General features: G+C 29.3%; 1 protein-coding gene across 6 annotated transcripts in view; it reads right to left on the bottom strand.

Annotated features, from left to right (window-relative positions):
- The window catches only part of LOC127066131 (FERM domain-containing protein 5), an 80,146-nt gene continuing 56,926 nt past the window's right edge, over positions 1–23,220 (bottom strand). For 3 of the 6 annotated variants that reach the window (XM_050999488.1, XM_050999491.1, XM_050999492.1), the window contains 6 exons: positions 22,617–22,673; positions 20,245–20,333; positions 14,475–14,701; positions 12,394–12,561; positions 9,386–10,237; positions 1–8,634 (listed from right to left, as the gene is read on the bottom strand). In XM_050999488.1, coding sequence (XP_050855445.1) covers positions 8,159–8,634; positions 9,386–10,237; positions 12,394–12,561; positions 14,475–14,701; positions 20,245–20,333; positions 22,617–22,673 — 1,869 coding nt within the window. In that variant the 3' untranslated portion in view covers positions 1–8,158. The remainder of the gene's footprint in view (positions 8,635–9,385; positions 10,238–12,393; positions 12,562–14,474; positions 14,702–20,244; positions 20,334–22,616; positions 22,674–23,220) is intronic. The other 3 variants (XM_050999489.1, XM_050999490.1, XM_050999493.1) reach the window with 3 other exon arrangements.

Genomic DNA, 23,220 nt, shown 5'->3' with positions numbered 1-23,220 from the left:
TCCTTGTAAATGAAAAAGATTTACTTTCCTCATTTATTTTATGTCAATATGATCTTACATTACAATGGATCGCACAGCGTCTCTCTATCTTCTCATAATAGTTACTTACATTACACGTGTTTATTCAAAACATAATCTCGCGCATTTGTCTAACAATAATTGTGAACGGCCGTCTCGTAAAAATTTTATCTCAGGGGAAATTCCGCCCTTTCATTTTATCTTTGCTTATGGTCGTAATTAATAAAGCGATCGATAATCAGACTTTTTTATTTCTTTTTCTTTTCTCCTTTTTTCTCTACTCTTTTTGTCAGCATCTTGACGACGTTTAAAAGTACATATTAAACAAAACAAAAAACAGACTTTATGAAACGAATAAATATATCAATAAAGTATAAAAATCTTGTTTCTTTTTCTTTCTTTCTTTTTTTTAAGTAAAAAAAGAAAAAGAAAAATAATTCATTAAAATAACCAGTATTAGTTGTTTTTGTTGTTGCATCGAAACGTTTAAAAGAGTTATTTATGAAAAATAATGAGATTATGTCTCTTTTTTCTTTGTTTTTTTATGAGATAGTTTGCAAGTGTTTTAAAAGTAACAGATAATAATGAAGAAGAAAAACAAAATGAATGAAAAAATAAAATATGTTTGCACACGAGAGATGAAGAGAAGGACGTAGTAAGATTAAGAACTATCGTATTTAGTTCATATTTCTCTTCCTTTCTTTCCAAACTTCGTCGTATCCTTTTCCTATTCTCTCTCTCTCTCTCTCTCTCTCTCTCTTTCTCTCTCTCTCTCCCTATCCCCCCATTCTCTCTCCCTCTCTCTCTTTTCACATCTTTCTTTTTACACAGATCACAATGATTTGAATTGATTGATCGATTTTTTTGTTAAACTTTTCGTTTGGAAAAATCATTAAAATATTGCAAAGAAAAGTTTATCGTCGTTTCTTTTATTGTTCCTTTTTCTTCATTTTTTCTTTCTACTTCCTTTTTCCTTTTCGATTTAATCTCGATTATTTATTTTTTTTTTTCTTTGAACAAAAATCCTGTATCATTTTTCGTCTTAAAAAGCAATCTGAAATAATTGTTTTCCTTGAAAAAAAATTTTTAATCTTGTAAAAAAAATCCTATACATTTTTTTTTTTTTTTATTATAATTCGACAATCAAAACATTAATGATTGTTCGGAGTTTATCTCTTTTAATACCTATTTAACATTTCTCTTCAATTTTTTTCTTTATATTCACGTCTAGTTGTAGACATATGTATACATATATAAAGCATGTACGCAAGACAAGAAGTAAGGAATGATAGGATGCTAGATCACATGAGCCGAAAAAGAAAGAGGAGATGATCTATTAACTGTGTTAATCGCGAAGAAATTTGTCTTTGATTGATTCGTTAAAATTATACGATTAGATAGACGATTATTTCAACAACGAATACCTTAGGATTTAGATCGAAAGATTCAAGTACGATTTTACAACGTGTGTATGTCTATTATTTCTTAAAAAAAAAAAAGAGAGAACTATTCATAAATCTTTAAAACAATTGATCGTAATAATTTATTGTTACGAATTGTTTCGACTCATTATTTAACGCAATAATTTGTTTATTCCTTATTTTATTATTAAACTGACGATTAACGTGTTAAAAATGACGATGGGAAAGAAAAAAGAAAAAAAAAAAGATAAAAGAAAAATAATTATAGATGAATAACATTAGCTATGCACATACGCGCATCTACTTGGTACAATCGTGATATGTAAGCTAGAAAAGCGATGGATCGCGTGCTATGTATGTATATGTAAAAGCAAAAATCAATCGAAAGTATTTTTTTATCTTTCGTTATAATCTCAAAGCTTCTTATGTTATCTTAATTTTATTTTAAAACATTCTCTTTCATTTTCCTTTCGTTTCTTCTCTTTTTTTTTTTTTTTCTTAATTCACTCTTTTTCTTCACTATTCTAAACGTTCATCAAACACACATATACACACGCGCGCATGTCGTCAGTCACCCTTCACTCAGTTTCTTTCTTTTTTTTTTATTCATTTCATTCAATTTTTATTTCTTGTTTATTTCGAAGCTATCGCCATCTATCCGCTCCATTATGATTCAATTTTTATTCTCTTTCTCTCTCTTTCGGTAATCTCGAACAATATTTCGACCGTCGATAAATTAGAAACCAAATCTTTCGTCTTTTTATTTTAAGATGAGTTTATAATAGTAGACAATCTGGATATAATTAAGTATATGTTTGAATTAAAAAAAAGAAAGCAGAGAAGAAAGAAAAAGATGCTACTAATATCTGCAATAGTCATTTTCTTTTTTCCCTTTTTTCTTTTTATCGAAAAGAATTTAATTCTCCATCGGAAAACAAGGATTGTTAACAATAATTTGTAACATTTCTTGACAATATGCTGACGATTAACCATGTACATACATACAAAAAAAGCAAAAAAAAAAAAACAAAAAGGAAAAATGAAGAAAATTGCTAATGTTTGCAATCCTACTTTTCTTATTTTTTTTTTTTTTACTGTCGAAAATATTGTATCGTTCGCTCTGGTCTATAAAAATCCTCCCCTCCTTTTATCATTCATTTTTAATTCTCCATTGAATTAAAAATACCTTTCAAGTTTTGTTTTCTTCTTTTCTAATTCATATACACATCTCTCTCTCTCTATCCCTTTTATATATATATATATATATATATATATATATATATATATATATATATATATGTATATATCTAAAGTTATATTATATTGCAATTGACATACGTTCTTATTATTTTATTTTTACAATTTGCAGTTTGTCGTCCGCAGCATCCTTCGGATCGAGCGAAGGTCGCTGTGTCGAGCCCGCACTTATTTTACTTCGTTCTTTTTTCTCCTCCTCTTCCTATTTATTTTTTCTTTTTGTTTTTTTCTTAATATTTTTTTGTTTTTTGTTTCGTTTTTTAGATTAATCTCCTCGAATTTCTTTATTCATTTGCCGCTCGATTTATGATCACGATAGATTGTAAGTATGTGTGTATACACATGCAGCACGGATACCATTCTAAAATGTTTAGAACCGTTCGTGCTCGATGACATTACACTTTTCAACGTATGCTCTATCGTTTTTTATGTCAGAAGAACGTCGCTTTTTATTTTATTTTATTTATTTGTTTGTTTGTTTGTTCATTTATTCATTTACTAACGCAACCCGAGAGAACGTTGTAATAATAATGATATTAATTATTAATAAATAAATTAATAATCTTTTCTCCCTACTGTCCATAGTCTTTCGTTTTTTCATTTTTCTTTGTAAAATGGCGACGATTTTATCTCTTTGCTATTTTTCTTTTTTTTTTCTTTCATCTTTCTAACATTAGTCGTTCGTTTGTTTAAAGATTTTTAATTTCAGCTTAGGCACTTTCAGGAAAAAAAATGGGTGACGATATTTAATAGCAATTAGAGTAATAGAATTGTTTGAAGGTTTGATTGTAGTTTCTTTTTTATTGGTTTACTTTTTTTTACTTTTTTAATTATTTTTTACTCTCGCGTTCCTTTTCTTGTAATTTATGGGTACGTGCGTGTGTGTGTGTGTGTGTGTGTGTGTAAATATATGTATGTTTAACGATAAAAAAAAACAAACGGCTCTTCTTTCATCGGCTTCGCCTTATTAGTTTGTAACAATACATATATATGTAATTATGTATTTTGTGGAACAAACCTAATCTTTATACAAGACCATCGGAGAAGACGACAAAGTGACAAAATGGTAGACTGTGTGGTGGTATGTGATTTGTTGGTCTGACAGTAAAGGGAAGGAGAAGGGCAAGGGAGAAGAGGGAAGAATGGAGAAAACGAAGATGCATCCCGAAGACTTTCGTTTCACAATTTTTTTTCCTTATATTATAAATACTTCCTCGTTTCTTTTGGTGAATTCTCACAAAGCAAAATTATTAATAATAGTAAATTTTAATTTGTATAAAAAAACGACGCGAAATTTTTATAAAATTGACGAACACTCTAATGATAACTTCTATCATAATCGTTGAACAATTTAGCAATAAGATCCATCACGTTTTTAGATTATTTTGTGAACACATCGTAGGATAAGGGTTATGCAATTAAATAGGAAATATATATATATATATATATATATATATATATATATATATATGCATATATACATATTTCCTTCCTATTTAAAAAAGTAAAAATAAAGATAAATAAATAGTATCATATCATACATACATATACATATATATGTATGCATAATATATATACATATATATATATATAAAATATGTATATGAAGGTACTTTAAGAGATTTCATTTTTTTTTGTTTTATTTTTTTTCTTTTCCCTCTCTTTTTCTCTCTTTCTTTCTCTGTCTTTGTGAAAATAACTTTGATAAATCGTGTTTTAGCTGTTCACATAAAAGCTTCTCAATCATTGTCAACGAATCATAAAAAAAAAATGATATATTCGTTACTGTGAAATATAAAAGTCTTCGTTTTTGTGAAAGCGCATAACAATGATAAAGGTAGGAAAATATATACCTATATGAGAGAAATTGTTATAAAAAGTCAAAAAGAAAAAAGAAGAATAAAAAGAATAAAAGATTTTTAAAAACAAGCTTTATCCTTCTCCTTTTTCTCTTCTGCTTTCCTCTTAATCATCATTTCAAATGCACGCGTACGAATGTACCAAACACACTCTTTATATTTGGAAAACGATAAAAACGCTTATCTGTGTACGCCCTAATTAAACTATCAAATATGATAATTGCTTTTCGTTGACTTTTCGAAATTACCTAATATCCCTATATATATAATCATAATCATAATAACCATATATGTATATCGTAATAATAATAATAACATTAATAATAATAATAATAATGAAATAATTAATTGATTAATTAATTAATTAATATTATGTATCGCTTTCCACTCAATAATTTCTATATTTAAATATATGTATAATAAATATATATATATATGCATGTGTGTAAATATATATATATATATATATATATATATATATATATATATAAACGATAATATATTACATATGTCTCTCCCCTATTTCTTTTCTTTTTAAAGCTAAAAAATTTGACATTGTTTTATTTCCTTAAAAACATATTTATATATAATAAATACAAAATAAACTAATTTGATTCTCTCGCTTTCTCTCTTTCTTTCTCTCTCTTCCTGTGTCTCACATACATATGTCGTTTTCAATATTCTAGATTCTGTAAATCATCCAATAATCCAAAATCGAAACATGCGAACGAGATATATCTTTTCGTTGATTAGTTTAGAAGAAACATACGATATAGAAATCTTATATTTTTATGATTGTATTGTTCTTTTTTTCTTATTATTCTGTTCTAGTTCTTTTCCTCTTCCTATTACTCAATCGACAAAAATTTTTCTTATCTTTTTATTTTTTGAGAAAGAATATCACACAAAGAAATCTTATAAAATATTATATATAAACTGTGTAAATATATTGTTGTTGTTGTGTTGTTGTTATTTTATTCTTTCCTAATACTACTATTTTGTTGTTTTCTTTGTTCTTCATGTATACTTTACCACTCGTTTGCTTCGAATATAAGAAAAATAGAGTATTATCACGTGTGCCATGTTAAAGGATTAAATTTCATATAAGCAATGCTTTCGTCCTCGATTTGAGAGAAAAAGAGAGAGAATGAAAGAGACAGAGAAAAAGAGAAAGAGAGAAAGATAAAGAGAGAGATAAAGAGAGAATCGAGTTACATTCTGCTCGAATTTCGAATCATAGAGATACGATGTATGCACGTGTTCTATATTCGTGTAGCTGTTTAAAGAGACACGAAGAAAATTTCAAATGGAAGAGATATTGCGTCTGTGTGTACGTGTATGTGCATATGTTTACGCGTGCTACTTTTAAGGAAACATCAAGAAAATTTCCAGTGTCGTAAGTATGCGTACGTATATATGTATGTATTAAAGAAGACGTGAAGAAAATTTCGACGAGAGAAAACTCTATTCGTATGTGTAATTATATGTGTAGGTGTATGTACGTATATGTAAACTATATATATCAAGAACCCGAAGGAAATTTCGAATGGTAGTGATGTGTTACGTATCTTCATGTCTATGTATTAAAGAGATACACATGTCAAATTTCGTGAGTATGATATTGTATGTGTTGTATGTGTTATATATATATATACGTATATGTACCAAGAAAACGAAAAAATTTCGAATGGGAGAAATATACGAGGTACGTATTTGTGAGTACGTGGTCTGTGTTCTAAACAAATACAAAGAAAAGAACGATAAGCGAAATCGGATCGAACTCGCTTAGATCGTGCCATTCATGAATTCAATGGATTTTCTACTTCTTATAAGTTTCCAAAAGTATTATCACTTACAATTGTTTCGACTCGTCGAAAAATGAATTTATTCTTGACCAATTTATAAAATTTTGGTTCAATTGATCGACAAAAAATTTTACGACAATAAACGAAACAAAATATATTCCATGATCGCATCGAAATCGACGACGTCTGCGATGCAACAATGTCAATTTGAATGCGACCATAAAATATTTTTTGTTTGTTTATTGTTGAATGATGTCGGTCGATATACGATTTTCTTAGATGTGTAATATCTGATTATGACATAGGATAGGGATCAACAACTTCTTTATCGCGAGCAACACGTTTCTCGCCATCAATCAATCCGTTCTATCATCGTTGTGCATTGTTAAGGAGAATGTTCCTAGGACGGCACAGGATCAAAAGATTTTCGATCGTTCCATTTATCCCGAACTTTAACGTTCTCCAAATTCACAAAGTAGGATCTTACAATTAGTGACGATTTCGTAGGAAAATCATAAATAAAAGAGGCAAAAAAGAACACTTGAATTTTTACTACAAACTCTTCTTGTGTAGATGTTTTCTGTCAATAAAAAAAAAATGTTCGACACGTACAGTTAATTTAAATAAATATGCAACAACAGTTAGTTGTTTCGACTAATTAGACCTGTATATCCCTTTCAGAGACGTTCTCCTTAACAATGCACAATATTTAATTATTTATCACTTCAACCGATTGTCCAGTAATGAATAAACAGAAACAAATAGTGCAATACCATGCGTGCTGCTCACTAATTATCTCTTCAAACTATTAGAAAAAGAAACTACACGTGACCCTTCTCGAGCCACCATTTGCCTACTCTTGTATTAGGCGAACATCGAAAATGATGATTTATTTGAATTTATCAATGTTCATTTTCTTTTTCTTCCCAAAACTATACGTTTCGAATGTGGTTTACAAAGAGATCGTTTTGATGAGATTGTCATCGACACTTCGAAGAAATTGATAACATATATATATACATATATACACACACATATATATATATATATATATATATATATATATATATATTCATTTATTTTAATCGATAATTAACAAGCATCACAACCGAGTTTCTCGTTCTCTTTTTAATTATCATTATCATTATCATTATTATTATTATCATTATCATTATCATTATTATTATTATTATTATTATTCTTTTTTCTTTTCTCTTCTTTTCTTTTTTTTTTTTCATAAAAATGTAACTCGTTTCTCAAAGGTACAGGCAACTTCGTTTACACTTTCGTTTATCTTAAGTACATTGTATAAATGTAGTGTATGATTAAAAAGATATAGAAGAGATCGGTCTTCTCGATTGTTTTGATTTTATCAATAACAAAATAACAATTTTAAAATAAAAGATGAATAAATATATGTGTATACATAAAAGAAACAGAAAGAGAGAGAGAGAGAGAGAGAGAGAGAGAGAGAGAGAGAGAGAGAGAGAGAGAGAGAGAGAGAGAGAGAGAGAGAGAGGGAAAGAGAGAAAAAAAGAGAGAGAGAAAGAAACGACACGTTCCTCCTCCAACGTCATCACAATCATCATCGTCATGCAAACTATTCTTCTGATCATTATCATCATTATTATCGTCGTCATGATCGTCATCATCGTCATTCATTATCATCGTTATCATCGTGATCGTCCCGACACAAGCACGGAGCTCGGTCACTCGGAATCTTCGACTTGGCACTGAAGAGAAGCTACGCGGCGACGAAAATAGACAACCTTGAACTGGTCATCATCATTGGGTCGCATCAAAATAGGCCGAACTTGGTCCTGAGGAACTCCTTTAGGGGGACATAGTATTGGTTCCTTAAGGCCACCATTTCTGGCGTCTTACGCAGGCTGTTGAATATAGTAGCATCCGTTTCGAAGATTAATACGAGACTGATGAAAAACACTGTTAGGGCAAGCATGAAGGCCGGAACGAAGCGTCGAAGAATTCGCAGACTCCTATGCCTTAGCTTTCCCTGGAATCTACGAGCCAGATGCGACTGTTGTTGTTGTAATTGTTGTTGATGATGTTGTTGTTGTTGCTGGTGTTGATGTTGATGTTGATGCTTTTGTTGTAAACAAAGCTTCGAATTTTGAAGCTTTTGCATTTTTGGTACTGGTGTTACCGACCGACTATGAGGTTTACCGGATGCGTCCAACAGCTGACTCTCCGATGACGAATGATCGAAAGAATCTCTGAAGTAATAATCATTCGCCTCGCCCTCGTGCTGACCGACTGAAACAATAGACGTCAATTGATTGTTAGATTTTTAATTATACGTTTTGTCCTTGTTTATGTTCCTTTTTTCTTTCTTTTTCTTTTAATTTTTGTTTTGATTTATTTTTAAATATCCATTTTTTTTTTACTTTCGTTCATCGTCGAAGTAAAAATTATTATTTTATCATTATTCTTATAGATTTACTTCGAGGATCGAATTAAATGTCTAACTTCTACTAGGTTCTACAACATGGAAAGATTCTGGTCGAATCAATATTTCTAACTAAGGATTACCACGAGAATCTTTCCTCAGGCTCGTTCGAGAACAGCTCGACATCAAAGGCTACATAATATGTGACGACTTATCGTTAACAGGCGCAGGCCCATGCTTGACCGCAATAATGTGCGAAACAAAAAGGAATTCGAAAGTAAACGAAAAAAAGAAAAAAGAAAAATATATATATGAATATGTGTAATATAAGTATATAATATTTGTATGTAAATAGGTAGATAGATATACAATATATCGAATACTCGAATGCGCTAAACCAATAGCGCGTTGGAAGTAGAATAGATTAGACAGATAGCAAAATAGAAATAGAAGAAGAGATAGAAAAAGGGAGATAGAGGGAGAAAGAGAGAGAGAGAGAGAGAGAGAGAGAGAGAAAGAGAGAAAGAGAAAAATAAAGAGAAAAGAAAGACATAAAAAGATAGAAAATCCCAGGATGATCCAGCATAGATCCGTAGGGATCACGAGGATCGATCTTACCTGATTTCAAAATAGAATCGATCCCGTTTCGATCGTCATCCTGAGACGATTGGCGATGATCGTAGTAAACGCAACCGTTCGTAGTTGTCGTCGAACCTTTCGAGTTGAAATTTGAGATCGATGTTGTCGCCGTCTTCGTAATCTTTTTCGAATCTCGAATTGTCGTCTCGGTGTTGCAGTCGTATTGACTTTGGACCTTTCTTACCTGGCAAAAATCGTCACGAATCGAGTTGATTGCCGTTCCATCGGGAACGTCGACGTTTCTCTTTGTTTTTGTCGTTGAAACACTCCCGTTCGAGACATGCTTCTTCAACGTCAATGACGTTGTTGTTGCTGTTGTTGTTGTCCTTGTCGTTATCGGAGTAGTAATAGTAGTAGTAGCAGCAATAATAGGGGTGATGCTAGTAGTTGATGTCGGCGATAACAATGAGGAGGAAGAGGAGAAGGATACCGAAGCCAACGATGGCTTAACAGCTGGTACCTTCGAGGTCTTGATTATCAATGCAGTAGATCTGACGACCTTGGGACTCTTTTCAAGGGCGTTTATACGTTGCCTGACAACGTTATCGATATCACGGCCAACTAGCTCTTCCGAGCCTATCACTATTCTCTGACTGTACAACGTTTGCGGTCGGTTCAGCGTGCTCTTGGGAAATTTCAGTTTAACTTTCGCGTGGTTTGTGGTAGTAGCGGAGGTAGTAGTAGTAGTAGTAGTAGTACTAGTAGTAGTAGTAGTAGTAGTAGAAGTAGTAGAAGTAGTAGAAGTAGTAGAAGTAATGGTGGTGGTGGTGGTAGTAGTGGTGGTGGTGTTGTTGTGGGTGGCACTCACATGCGTATTTTTTTCGTCTATGGCTAAAAGAACAGAAAAAAAAGGAAAGGAGCAAATAAACAAATGACAAAAAAATAAAAGAAAAAAGAAAAGAAAAAGAAAGAAAGAAAGAAAGAAAGAAAGAAAGAAGCAAATAGAATAAGCGCCGGCGATTACTGCGGAGAGGCTGCGAAGCCTGAGATTAGAAACGATCGTTTCGATCTCTTTTTGCCTGGTAACGATCGTCTTGTTAGATTTTCGGTGACATGCAACTGAGTAAGAGAAAAAAAGACAGAGAGGCACTGAGATATCATTTAACCCTCTATAACATTTCATTATTTTCAAATAATACATTTATGTTTATCAATTCTGTAATATGGTTTTAGTATAATTTCAATATACTTATACTGTATAAATTATATTATTAGTTTCGCAATATATAATTTTTTAATATAATTTTAATATAGATAATATAATTATATACTAGTATATATGTCATCCTATTGACATAATGTAACTTTTTGGTTTTCCTTTTTTTTTTATTTAAAACGAAAAATAATTGGATTATAAAGGGTTAAGAATCATGCTATTACTTAACATTTTTAAACATTATAAAATTTGTTTTCTCCCTCTTTCTCTGTCTCTCTTTCTCTTTCTCTTATTAAAAACATTTTTACAATTAATTCATTCCTCATATCACACTATTCATTCTACTTCACATCGAATCAAAATCGTATGATTTAATTTTCTTTGGTAATAACAAGATAATATAATATAATTAAATATTCATAAAAATTTAGATCATTTTAGATATTCCTCTGTCTCTCTCTCTCTCTCTCTCTCTCTCTCTCTCTCTCTCTCTCTCTCTCTTTCTGTCTCTCTCTTTCTCACTCGCTCTCTCTTTCGCACGACACATCGCCGTGACACGTGACACGTCGTGTTCGAGAGAATGTCGCGTGTCTTAACAGGCGATCGTTAACGTAATCTAATTAATTAAATATATACATAGGTATGTACATAGATACATACACACATAAATATATGATAAGTCGAACGAAACGTCTCTTTTGAACTTCATTCATCTCATTAATATCCTTCTTCATATAAATTATCGGAGAATAAAAATTCTTCTCTCGTTTATTCATTTACTTCTTTCTTTCTTTCTTTCTATTCTTTTTTATGTTCTTTCCTTTTTTTTATTATCCGATCATTTCGTTCGTTTGTTCGTAATATCATTGACTCATGCAATCGGATTAAATGCGCCTGATAATAACGAGCATTTTATACGTGCATTTCTCTTTTGAATCTTTACGAGTCGTTGAATTGTATTGAAAAATATGTTCTTCTTTATTTTTATTTTTTTTATTTTTTTCTTTTTCTATAAAAATATTAATACTATCTTTATATTTTTCCTTAAACATTTCAACGTTCTCTCATTTAGATTCAGTCTAAGAGAATATCTTACTAACATTTTATAAGATAAAGCATCCAATGATTTCTTGTTATTATATGCTCGAATAATTATGAAAATATTCCAAGTCAAATATTTCAATATATGTTTTCTTTAATTTTATAATATTATATAATATAAAAAACAGATGATTATATGTAATCTTTGTAAAAATTTCTAAATGTAAAATTTAATCTTAATCTAAATATTTTTTATTGACTTGAATAACTTTCACAATTATAAGTTCATATAACTAAAGATCAATGTCTGTGAGCATGTAATAGCGCGAGCGTATATAAACTTTTCAATATATTTTTCAAAACAATAATTAATTGAATGAAATCATTTATTCCATTCGTGAGACAGAATAATCGAATATTTACATTTACAGCATTACATTATGAATTGACTGTTTGTGTTAAAATTTATATGTATATATATACACGTATTTCTTGTGTCTTATCAATTAATTACTAAGAATTAATTAATTATTATAAAACAATTAATTATTTCATAATTATCGTATGCTCACGTCACATGCTCTTATAACTAATGAAAGAAACACATTCGACAAAACACTCAAAGGGGTTAAGAATAAGAGAGAGACAGAGAAAGAGAGGGAGAGAGAAAAAGTAAAGGTAATAAAGAAAGATAGAGGTTAAGACAAAGACAAAGATAAAGACAATCTTAAACTGGTAAACAACAATAGATAACAAATATAAATGTGAGAAGGAGAGAGTATAGACTAACCATTGTTTCTCCTCGCATGAATCTCTTGGTCCTCCGATACGGTCTCCAGGAGAGGTAAGGTATTGTCAGGACAATAGGGTGAACTAAGAGGAACTCCGGTACCACCCTCGGACATTCCGGTACCATCCAAGCCTGCACTGTGACAGCTACGTGGCAGACTGGAGTATCCTGTTCAAGATTAAACCATTATGAGATTCTCGATTAGATGTTGTCTAATGTCGTCTTTCATTTACGCGATTATTATTAACCCTTAAAATATTGCTGTATTTCTTTTTCTTTCTTTTTTTTCCCCCCTTTTTTTTGTTTTTTTTTACTCGTACATTTGATTTGGATGAAATGATTTTAATCCTAATTTCTAATGATTCGACAATATAGTCCGTTAGAACTGTTAGGTAATTAGAATGATAAATAATTTTGAATTATTCTCGAAACTATTCTCGAATATTGCATACTTGTTAAACTTAGATACGTTATAAATCTATCATAGAACTAAAATCTAATTTCTTTCTCATTTATATATGTATATTTTTTTCTTTAAATATTTCTAAATATGATAGTTTTATTGTCATATGATTTGCTTTTCACATCAATTAATTTGTAATAATAATAAATTTTTTTCAATCCTCTTATAAATTTTTTCGAACTGCTGAGAGAGTAAATGTATTCGAAAGCAATTTAAGTATAAAAATGAGAAAGATCTTTTTTGATTCGAATGACAAAAAAAGATGGTCGATCTTGTAGGTCGATCACGTTCACGAATAATAAGAGAAAGTTTCAAAGGGAACGAAAGACTGGTGAACACCTGTTGACAATCTACTTGTGAGAACATTCTTACGTGTCAAGCGTGTCGTTTGTGAAAACGTTCTTGTCCTTGTCAAGGGATAAGGAAATTCAATTCGAGAGGGTGTTGACTACTACTTTTCCAAACAATCTAGAAAAATAGCTTGGAAGATGTAATACAAAGTTTGTATTACGAACATTAGTCTTTGAAATAATTCCAACAAATTTATAATAAGTTCTATTTGTGCTTAGAATAGAAATCCAAGTAGAGATTATAGAATTAATAAACTCAAACAGAATTTCTTATGTTCAATATTGTCTAATAAAATTTAATAATATTGAAAAACAAGATGAAGTTAGTTCGTAAGAATTGTTTTATAAAAATTGTTTATAAAAAATTGTTAATTAATTATAAACAAAAGAGTGAAAAATAGAAAAACATCTGCCTTTTAGTGTAAATAAATAGTGCTTGAATCAAGTTTCTATGACTTTTAATTTCAGAGATATTCCCATGTATCTAAATGGAAGACATGACTATTAATAATCTAAAAAAAATCGTTTATTCAATAAAATACTAATTTGTTTATTAATTACTTATTAATTTATTGTAATTTTGTATAAAACAGTCGCAAAGTGGATTTTTTGTTGGTAAAATAAGATGAGTTCAATTCATATGAATTTGTTTCTAGAAATTGTTTATAACAAATTGTTAATTAATTATAAACAATAGGATGAAAAATAGAGAAAAATCTGCCCTTTAAAATGGTACTTGAATCATATTTCTACGATTTTTAGTTCCGGAGATATATCCATGTAAATGGAAGAGATTACGTTGACCCACTTACCTAAATAATTTCATTCAAATTGGCTCAGTGACACACTGACCTATATAAATTCCGGGAATTTACGCATCCCAGCTGATTAAGTTACTACTACTATACTATTACTACGAACAGCTGTACTACGCGAATTATGAATGGAAATCTTTCGAAGGCGATATCTTCGGAACGGAAAGTCGTAGAGACTTCAAACCAAGACCATTTTCAAGGGTAATTTATTCCTTATTTATTTAAATATTGCAATAATATTGTTATAATAAAATCGATTTTGTTAATAATTATTAAAATTGAATTTTTTTTTCTTTCGTAATGAAAAAATAATTGCAATGAAATCATTCAAATTTGTATTATACTTAAAATAAAAAATTTTAAGAAAGATATATAAAAATGCAAATATATAATTATCTATGCAACATAAAAAATGTAACAATCTGGTTTGTGTTTTAATTAAAAAATACTAACGTATTTCAACAAGGTCCTGACTAGGGGTGCTAGGGGTGGCCGGTACACTGCTTGCTTTTCTTCTAAGACACGTTGTCTGACAACGTTGAATAGGTGGTTCCTCCTTTCTAAGTGGACCCGTTTCTTCCAGGACTTCTCTCTCCGTTCGTCCTGTATATTTGAATTTAGTGCCCCAAGAGAATATAGATCCACCACTGACGACAGGTGCATCCGATGCTTTCGGCAAACTGAAGTTTCAAACAAACACAAAGCAAGTTTATTTAAAATAATTTTGTAATTAACAAACCGCACGCACATATATATGTTAATTATCAAAAAAATATATATATATAGAAAATTAATGAAAAGAAATTCGATGGGAACAGTAAGTTTAATTTATTTAACTTCTCCAAAATTCAAATGTCACATTCTGATTCGATTATTTTCCACGAACTTCACTATTTTCGTCTTCTAATTTCCCTAATCTTAGAAATCTAATTTTCAATCCGCCAGAAAGTTATATTCAATTATAATCTTTGGATTTGAAGTAATGTAATTAATGTTATGGTCAAAAAATAATCTAAGATATATATATATAATCAAATTAAAAAATAACCAATAGAAAAAATAAATTAAAAATTACTCCTTTTTATATTATATAGTATCTACTATTATAGATACATCGAAGATTAATCATACTTTAATTTTTGTTTGTAACTATAATATACTTCACGTTTGATATGAAAACAAAACAACCCCAATATTATCATCGTGAAAATTCAAGCTGATTTAGCACGCCCGAGAGAAACGAAAAGCCAGCTATTGCTGACTGAAGAAGAGAAAAAAATGGCACTACGTGATGGCGAACCTTGCAACATTCGCCTATGTGGATTTTAACCGAACGTTGTAAAAGATCCGATAAAATATCGCGAATCTCGCGTGTTAGTATTATATACCTTTCCTTCTCTTTCGCGAAGAACAAATTTATGCGAAGCATAAATTTCGTAGTACGTGTCAATCGTGTATGCACGTCATCGTCACCAAAAAAGAGAGAGAAAGAAAGAAGGAAAGAAAAAAGGGGAAAAAGAAAGAAAGAGAAAGAGTTAATAATCTCTTCCTTTCTTTCTCCTTTCTCTTTTCTCTTTCTTTTCTCGAGAAAATTCGACCGTTTCATTCGAAGCACGTTGAACTATTATAAAGATCCCACTAATAACTTAAAAGTTTAATACCTGCTAAGTTTTAACTTGATAAGAAAGATATAAACGATTTTTGAAATATCTGTCAAATGAGAGATGTTGAGTTTTTTAATGAGTAATATTAACATTTAAAAAATGTTATATCTTAATAATCTAATGATATATAATTATAATATATTAATCTAATTACAATATGTGAAATAATCTATTATATTGCGTTATATTATAAATAATACATGAACAGTACATTGGACCATATTATTTATATTGTTATTATCTATATATTATATTATATTATTTATATATAATATTATAGCGCAACATTGGAAATTTCCAAATCAATATTATTCCATCCAGATATCAAAGTTGATGTTTTACTAAATAAATAGTTTGATATGTTTATATCCTAAATTAGATGGATTTAGGAAAGCTGTCGATATTGTATAAGTTAAAATATATTTCATGTTATATTTATTATTCTGCTTGGTTGAAATTTTAATACAAATTTATATTGAAAATTGTAATTTAATGTATAAAACATTTATTAAATGTTCAATATCTTTCCAAGGACGAAATAATTTTTATTATAAGCTTCTTTATAACATACAAAAACAATAAATTAATAAACTCTGTTTCCTAATCCGTAGATTTTCTCGAAAAGTATTACATTTTTTAATAGAAATGATTTAAAAAAAAGAAAGAAAAAAAAAGCAAACGAAGACTTATAAATAGTAAGGTAAATAATTTAATTCTAGGAAAACGTGGAAATTGCACGAAACGTCATGTCCAGTGTAGAAAACTCGTTTGTAAATTTAATTTTCATTTTACCAACTTGTCCTTTAAACTATATATTACCAGAGCATAAATTTACGTGACTAATTATTTAATTGCTGTCATAAGAAAAAAATAAAAGAAAAAACAGAAATAAATTTATTTAACCTATCCTTCGTATGTGATAACAAATGCCAACAAATTTCCCAATTTTACAATTAATGATACTTCTCGTTTGGAGGTTTCATTTGTTATGGTTTATCAAGCAGAACTGAAAGAGAGAGAGAGAGAGAGAGAGAGAAAGAGAGAGAGAAAGACAGAGACAAATAGACAGACATATAAAAGAGAGAGAGAGAGAGAAAGAGAGAAAGAGAGAATAAGAGTAAATAGATGTTACAATTAGTTGGTTAATTACTAATTATTCTACAACTAGAATCCATTAGTCCAATAGTTAGTCAAAATGACTTCCGGTATGTTTTATCGGGTAGTTTCTCACGAAAAAAAAAGCATTATTTCGAGGAGGGAAAAAATTTTAGAGCTCGTCGACACGAGCAAATAGAGCTATGTAATATTTTACGTTCTATGATATAGAACATATGTATATATGTATGTGTATATATACCAAGCACCACACAACTAAGCTTTTGTCTTTACCTGAGCGGTGATTTCGACGTTATTCAAGCAACGTTGAAAGAGTCGCGAGAGAGAGAGAAAGAGAGAGAGAGAGAGAGAGAGAGAGAGAGAGAGAGAGAGAGAGAGAGAGAGTCTGATTCAAGCTTACCAACCTTCATTTTTCCCACTACTCTACGTTACTCTATTTGAAAAATTTTTCCTGCTAGTACTAGACACAACGACCGTGGCATAATATTAAAAAAAGGAAAAAGAATATATTTAAAAACGATAAAAGAAAAAATAATCCCTGGATGAGGATGAAATCGTATACAAATTTTTCCATCCGATTTTATACAGTAATATAGAGTGTTTTTCGTTTAAAAACTCTTTCTAAATCTTCGATAAACGTTGTAGTAATTTCTGAAAGGTAAATTTATTCAAATATGTACAACGCGAAATATAATTTAAAGAAGAAAGAAGGAAGAAAAAGCAAAGAAAATTATAATGAACGTTGTAATAATTTCTATACTCATTTTACATAATATTATCTTTAATAGACAAGACTAACTGAATTGCAAATTTTTGATAAACACTTTACAAATCACTTTTGAACACACTATTTAATTATTAATAATTATGATTTAACAAGTTTTAGTAAAAAAGAAAAAAGATGGAAAAAATATAAATCCAATTTTTTGTAGTGATAGGAGTAATCAATTAAAAAATATCGAAGGAGAGGAGAAAGGAAAAGAAAGTCCACGTTCGTTATCCGTCGTGTAATGGCATTTTTCTTCTTTTTTTCCCCCAATATTTCTCTTTAAAAATGATGAATGATGAGGTCCGAGAAATTTTTTTTACAAAACTTGTATATTTCACGCTAAAACGAATTCGCGTCGTGCTCGAGCTTAAACAATAGGTGTTGCGACGATATGAGGAAAAAAGAGGAAAAGAAAGTCGAAAGTGGTAGGTATATACACACACACACACATATGTGTATATATATATATCCTATCACCTTATATATAAATACATATGTATACATTGTATATAGGTAAAATGGTCGATGCACATTGCACGTTTACCTACCCTTTAGAGAAACCGACAAAGGCTTTGACCCGATTCGTAAAACTCGATCGGTGAGAAACTCCGGTTATTTCTCTTTTTCTCGTGGATACAAGCAACGATACATTTTCTTACCACTTCTTTCTTCCGACTTTTCGAAATATTCCTTTCCATTTATTCTACCAACTATTCTACCAACTAAATAGCACAGTACAATACAGGTTGTCTCAATTGTAGGAGACCATTTAAATATATCTTTTGTGTTTTACAATGATATGATAAAAATGCTTATGACACATTTGGAATGATTTCGAAAAAGAGAATACCTACAATTTTTTTCTAGAGTCGTTTTTCTTTTTTAATTTTTCTCAAAGTCGTTGGTAATTTTTATCAGAAGAATGTGAAAAGAAAAAATATATAATAAATCTCCTAAAAATCATTATTACTTGCATGTATATATGAATCAATATATCTATTGTGAATGAAACAATATATCTATCTCTATTTCAAAACAGATCAATTCAAAAATAAATAAATAAATAAATACGTAGAAAATATTGTGTAGTTTTTAAATAAAACTCTCTCTTTCTTTCACTTTCTCTCTTTTTCAACAAAATAAAACGAACAATTCGAATTACATATCTATTTCGAAATAGAACAATTTAAAAATAAATAAATAAAAGAATACACAAAAAATATTCTATAGTTTATAAATAAAATTCTCTCTCTCCCTCTCCTTTTTTCTTTCTCTTTCTTTCTTTCGAAGGAACAAAGTGAACAATTCGAGTCAGCAGGAAAACAATTTGCAACATTAAACAAAGTTGCGAAACAAATCGAGATAGTATTATATTTTGACATTCTCTATACATGGATGGTGGAGTGCACAAATAGAGAAGGTTAGCTAGGTCCAGTGGTACACCTCGAGATATCCAATTAGATCGATGCATACGTCACGTCGTGTCGGTATACCGGGCTATTGCACATCGTCGAACAGTGTGACACAAAGTGCATGAATCGAACCACCAGAAATGCATCGACCTGAATCAGCCACGTTAATGAATCTCACGAGAGAAAGACAAGGACAAATACAATAGGAGAGAAAGAGAGAGAGAATTATTGAAAAAAAATTTCCTTCGATACTGCATTAATTCGAGTAATAAATCAACATTTTTTTGTATCGTGTTTGCTCTTTTCCTTTCCTTCTTTTTTCTCTAAGAAATTTGCACGTAAATTACTGTTTCGCGTTTTTGTTATTTAATTATTGATAATCTGTGAATAATGTAATTTTCCTTCTTGTGCATTATTATGATATTCATTATGTGTATCTATGTTATATGTATAGAAAAGCGTGTTTTTGAAACGAATTATATACTATTTAATTAACTAATTATTTCTCTCCTCTTCATTTATATGTAATCTTTCGTTTTTATTATTATTAGTAGAGATATTATATGATTTTTCATATTATACGATTACACGAAACGTGGCAAAAATTACTATTTTAATTAACTTATTATTTCTCTTCTTGATTTATATATAATTTTATTTTTTATTCATTATACATATACCATATAATTATGAAAATGTGACTTAAATATACAATCTGAAAAAATTAAATTTATTATTTGTATAAAAGAAGAACGATATATTTTAATTAAAATTATACGACGCACAACACTTTCATAATCACCAGTTTATTGAGAAAATATTCTTAATAAAAAGATAGATAAATTCGTTATCGTACAATTTACTTCTTCCTTGTATGATACTGATAAAAAATAAAAAAATAAAATCTTGATAGACCATTATGAAATGAGCTAACTAAGTAATCTAAGATAAAAGCTAAATCTAGCTGATCTATGATTTCTAACTATAGATACGATCGAGCAATCGAACGATTAAACGTGAATCTTTTTCTATTATACAATAAATACTAATATCAGATTTCTATCGCTAGATGAATAATATATACATATACTCTCTGTATACTCTTTTCGAGATTCGTAGTAGGATGTGTATGTGTGCATGTGTGTATATGTAATGTGTGTGTATATGTATATATATATATATATATATATATATATATATATAAAAAGATAATGAATAGAAAAATGTGTAATAGTCGCCTATATAAGGTACGACGTACTTACGTGAAAAACAGCATTTGCTCGATGGCGCATCTCCATACGTGACGACAATTTGAACCCGTAGGACACTTAAATCCAACTGTGTGCTTTTTCTGAAAATCGTGGGAAACAAGACTGTTCTAAAACTTCTCTACTCTATGGTTCTTATAACGCTTCTTTACGTCCCATGTACCGAGAAAATTATTCTCCAAATTGCATATGAATTCGTTTAAAAAAAGAAAGAAAAAAGTACGTCTTATATATAATATAATTGAAAAAATCCTTTCTGTTTTCTTTTTTTTCTTCTTTATAATTCGAACGTTGTTATAGATTCGCAATTTTTTCTGAATGTAAGTACAATATATATATATAAACGAAAAACAAAAGGAAGAAAAAAAAAGATTTTTAAACCGACACTTTTAATTAAATTCGCGTTCGAATCAGCGAACTTTTAATTAGCGAAGTTCCAACCATACGTACGATGCTTTTCTCGGCACATAAATGCAATAATTAGCAAGCTACGACTATGTATGTATATATATATAGATATATGTAAATGTATGTATATAAGTATATGTTACTAAACGTATAAGTTACGATACATTTGTTCCGCTAATCCAATCGGATTTAAAAGGACTTTCATCTCAGATAAAAAACGATAGAACTTATAGAAAAAATTAACAATTTTGTAACTTTATATTGAATAAGAGGAAAAAAAAGTTTGATAAAAATTTTTTTAAGAAAGTTTACAAAAAAAAAAAAGAAAAATGAGTTCAACATCATCTTCATTAAATTGTTTACATAGAATGTTATAAAAATTTATATTCATACGTATCAAGTGAGCAGCCAAGTGTCAAGGTCATCTTCGTTTAACGAAATTGATTAGAAGTATTGATATAAACTAAAAAGACGAGACGATTAAGAAAATAATACAAATTCATTGTTGATAAATTACATACTCTTCGAGGTTATTGTTGCTTATGCATTCACTATGTTGTAATACATTGATGTATAATTAATATCGTAATATACAAAGTAATTAGTTAATATCGGGTCCGTTATACGAATGAACAGTAAAAAGCATGAAACAATTTGCATACGTACGTACAAGCATACACATACATGGAAGGCGAAACTTCACATTTATTGTCGATATTCTAATTGATAATTGTGTAAACGGAAACAAGCTCTAATGGGTACAACACGACGAATAATCAGCATCAACATAGTTGAACTCTCATAGACCTCGAAGGTTCCCTTGTTTGCATGACCCGAATGTCGATTTAATTCCATGAACTCAACTCAACCACTGGAAAGGCTCATTCTTTTTTATTTTTCCACAAGAAATAACGTCCATCAATTTTCAATAGTTCTAATCGATTTCGTAAAACAAAGATGATCTTGAAAACTTAATAATTGGATCCAAAAATATGAACATTTTTTCATTTTTTTCCTATATTTTTTGAACACCAACCACTCGCGTACAATTTTCAATATTACTTATTGCAAAATAAAAATCAAACTTCGTCTTTAAAAATTACTTGCAAATTTTTATTACATTATTTTTTTTCTTCCTTTTTTCAAATACACATCACTGATAAATAGTACCAATCAATATTCAATATTTCTGATTAATTTTGCACATTAAAAATAACCTCAGTATTTAACTGCTGAATCCAAAAAAATAAAAATACGATTCAATAAAAAACTAAAATCACTTTCTTTCAAAAAAATTATTGCAAATTGATATATAACTATTTATTTCAAACACCAATCACTCACTAATATAATCAATCACGAATAGTATAAATAAATTTTCAATATTTTTAATCAATTTCGTTAAATGAAGATGACATTGACTCATTCAAATGAAAATTGTCTGCTGGGTCAAAAAGAGAATAAACGTTTCTATACAGTTCTATTAATAATAATAATAATAATAATAATAATAATAAAACAATTAAAGCTTATGCATCTTGACAAATTAATATTAAATTTTATATTTTTTAAATACTAATCGGTAATTAAAAAAATTCGAACTTGTCCTGTCGTTTAATGGAACTGAAAATCCTCCATAAATCCACCGTCTAAATAATTTTACTTTTTAATAAATATATATATATATATTTAAAAAAAGAATAAAATACTATATATTATGTGTTAAAAAAACAGAAATTAAGAGTACATCATTAATCGAAATCCAAAAAAACACGTTATTTGTTTCGATATAATTCAAATTCTTAATCAAGATCAAAGAAGAAAAAATCTGTCGATCTAGTCTCTACTTTTGTTTTCATATGCGTGTGTATATGTACCTGTGTGTTTCTGTTCTTTTTTGTTTTCTTAACGTATATGTATAATTATTATAATTTTTTCGTTTCTTTTTCTCTACCTACTTGGACACAAATAGCACGTGCAACTGCCAAGAAACGACTCACCTTTGTCCTCACGTCCTGGACAGAGCGGCCGGCAGTGGAAAATAATGGGATTACTTTGGTCGTAATCAATGCATATGTATATGTATATGTATATATGTATGTATATGTGTGTATATATACATATACACACATATATTTATATACATACATTTTCATGTACACAGATATACAAACGTGATAAAAAGAGAGAAGGAGAGAGAGAGAGAAAGAGAGAGAGAGAGAGAGAGAGAGTAACGGGTTACGTGAGGAATCCCTGAAGCTTCATCATATTCGTCAAACCGTACGAAGGACTTTTCAATTATTCTAATTAATTTTTGATATATTCTAACTTTGCATAATGATTTTTTTTCGATGCTAATCTTTTTCAGAAAGATTAAAAGACCCCAGTATTATCATCGATATTTCTTTTGACTGATCACTTAATTATGATACTTCTATAACTAATTAATTATTCTTCTTTTCTCTTTTTTCTTCTTCATTGAATTTTTATTAAGATAAATGTCTTCTAATTTATATCATTTATTAATAAGTAAAGTAAGTAATTCATTACGTCTTTTATTAA

Source organism: Vespula vulgaris, chromosome 9 (genome assembly GCF_905475345.1).
Source record: "Vespula vulgaris chromosome 9, iyVesVulg1.1, whole genome shotgun sequence".
Classification (NCBI taxonomy): domain Eukaryota; kingdom Metazoa; phylum Arthropoda; class Insecta; order Hymenoptera; family Vespidae; genus Vespula; species Vespula vulgaris.
This window is presented reverse-complemented; position numbering and strand designations above follow the sequence as displayed.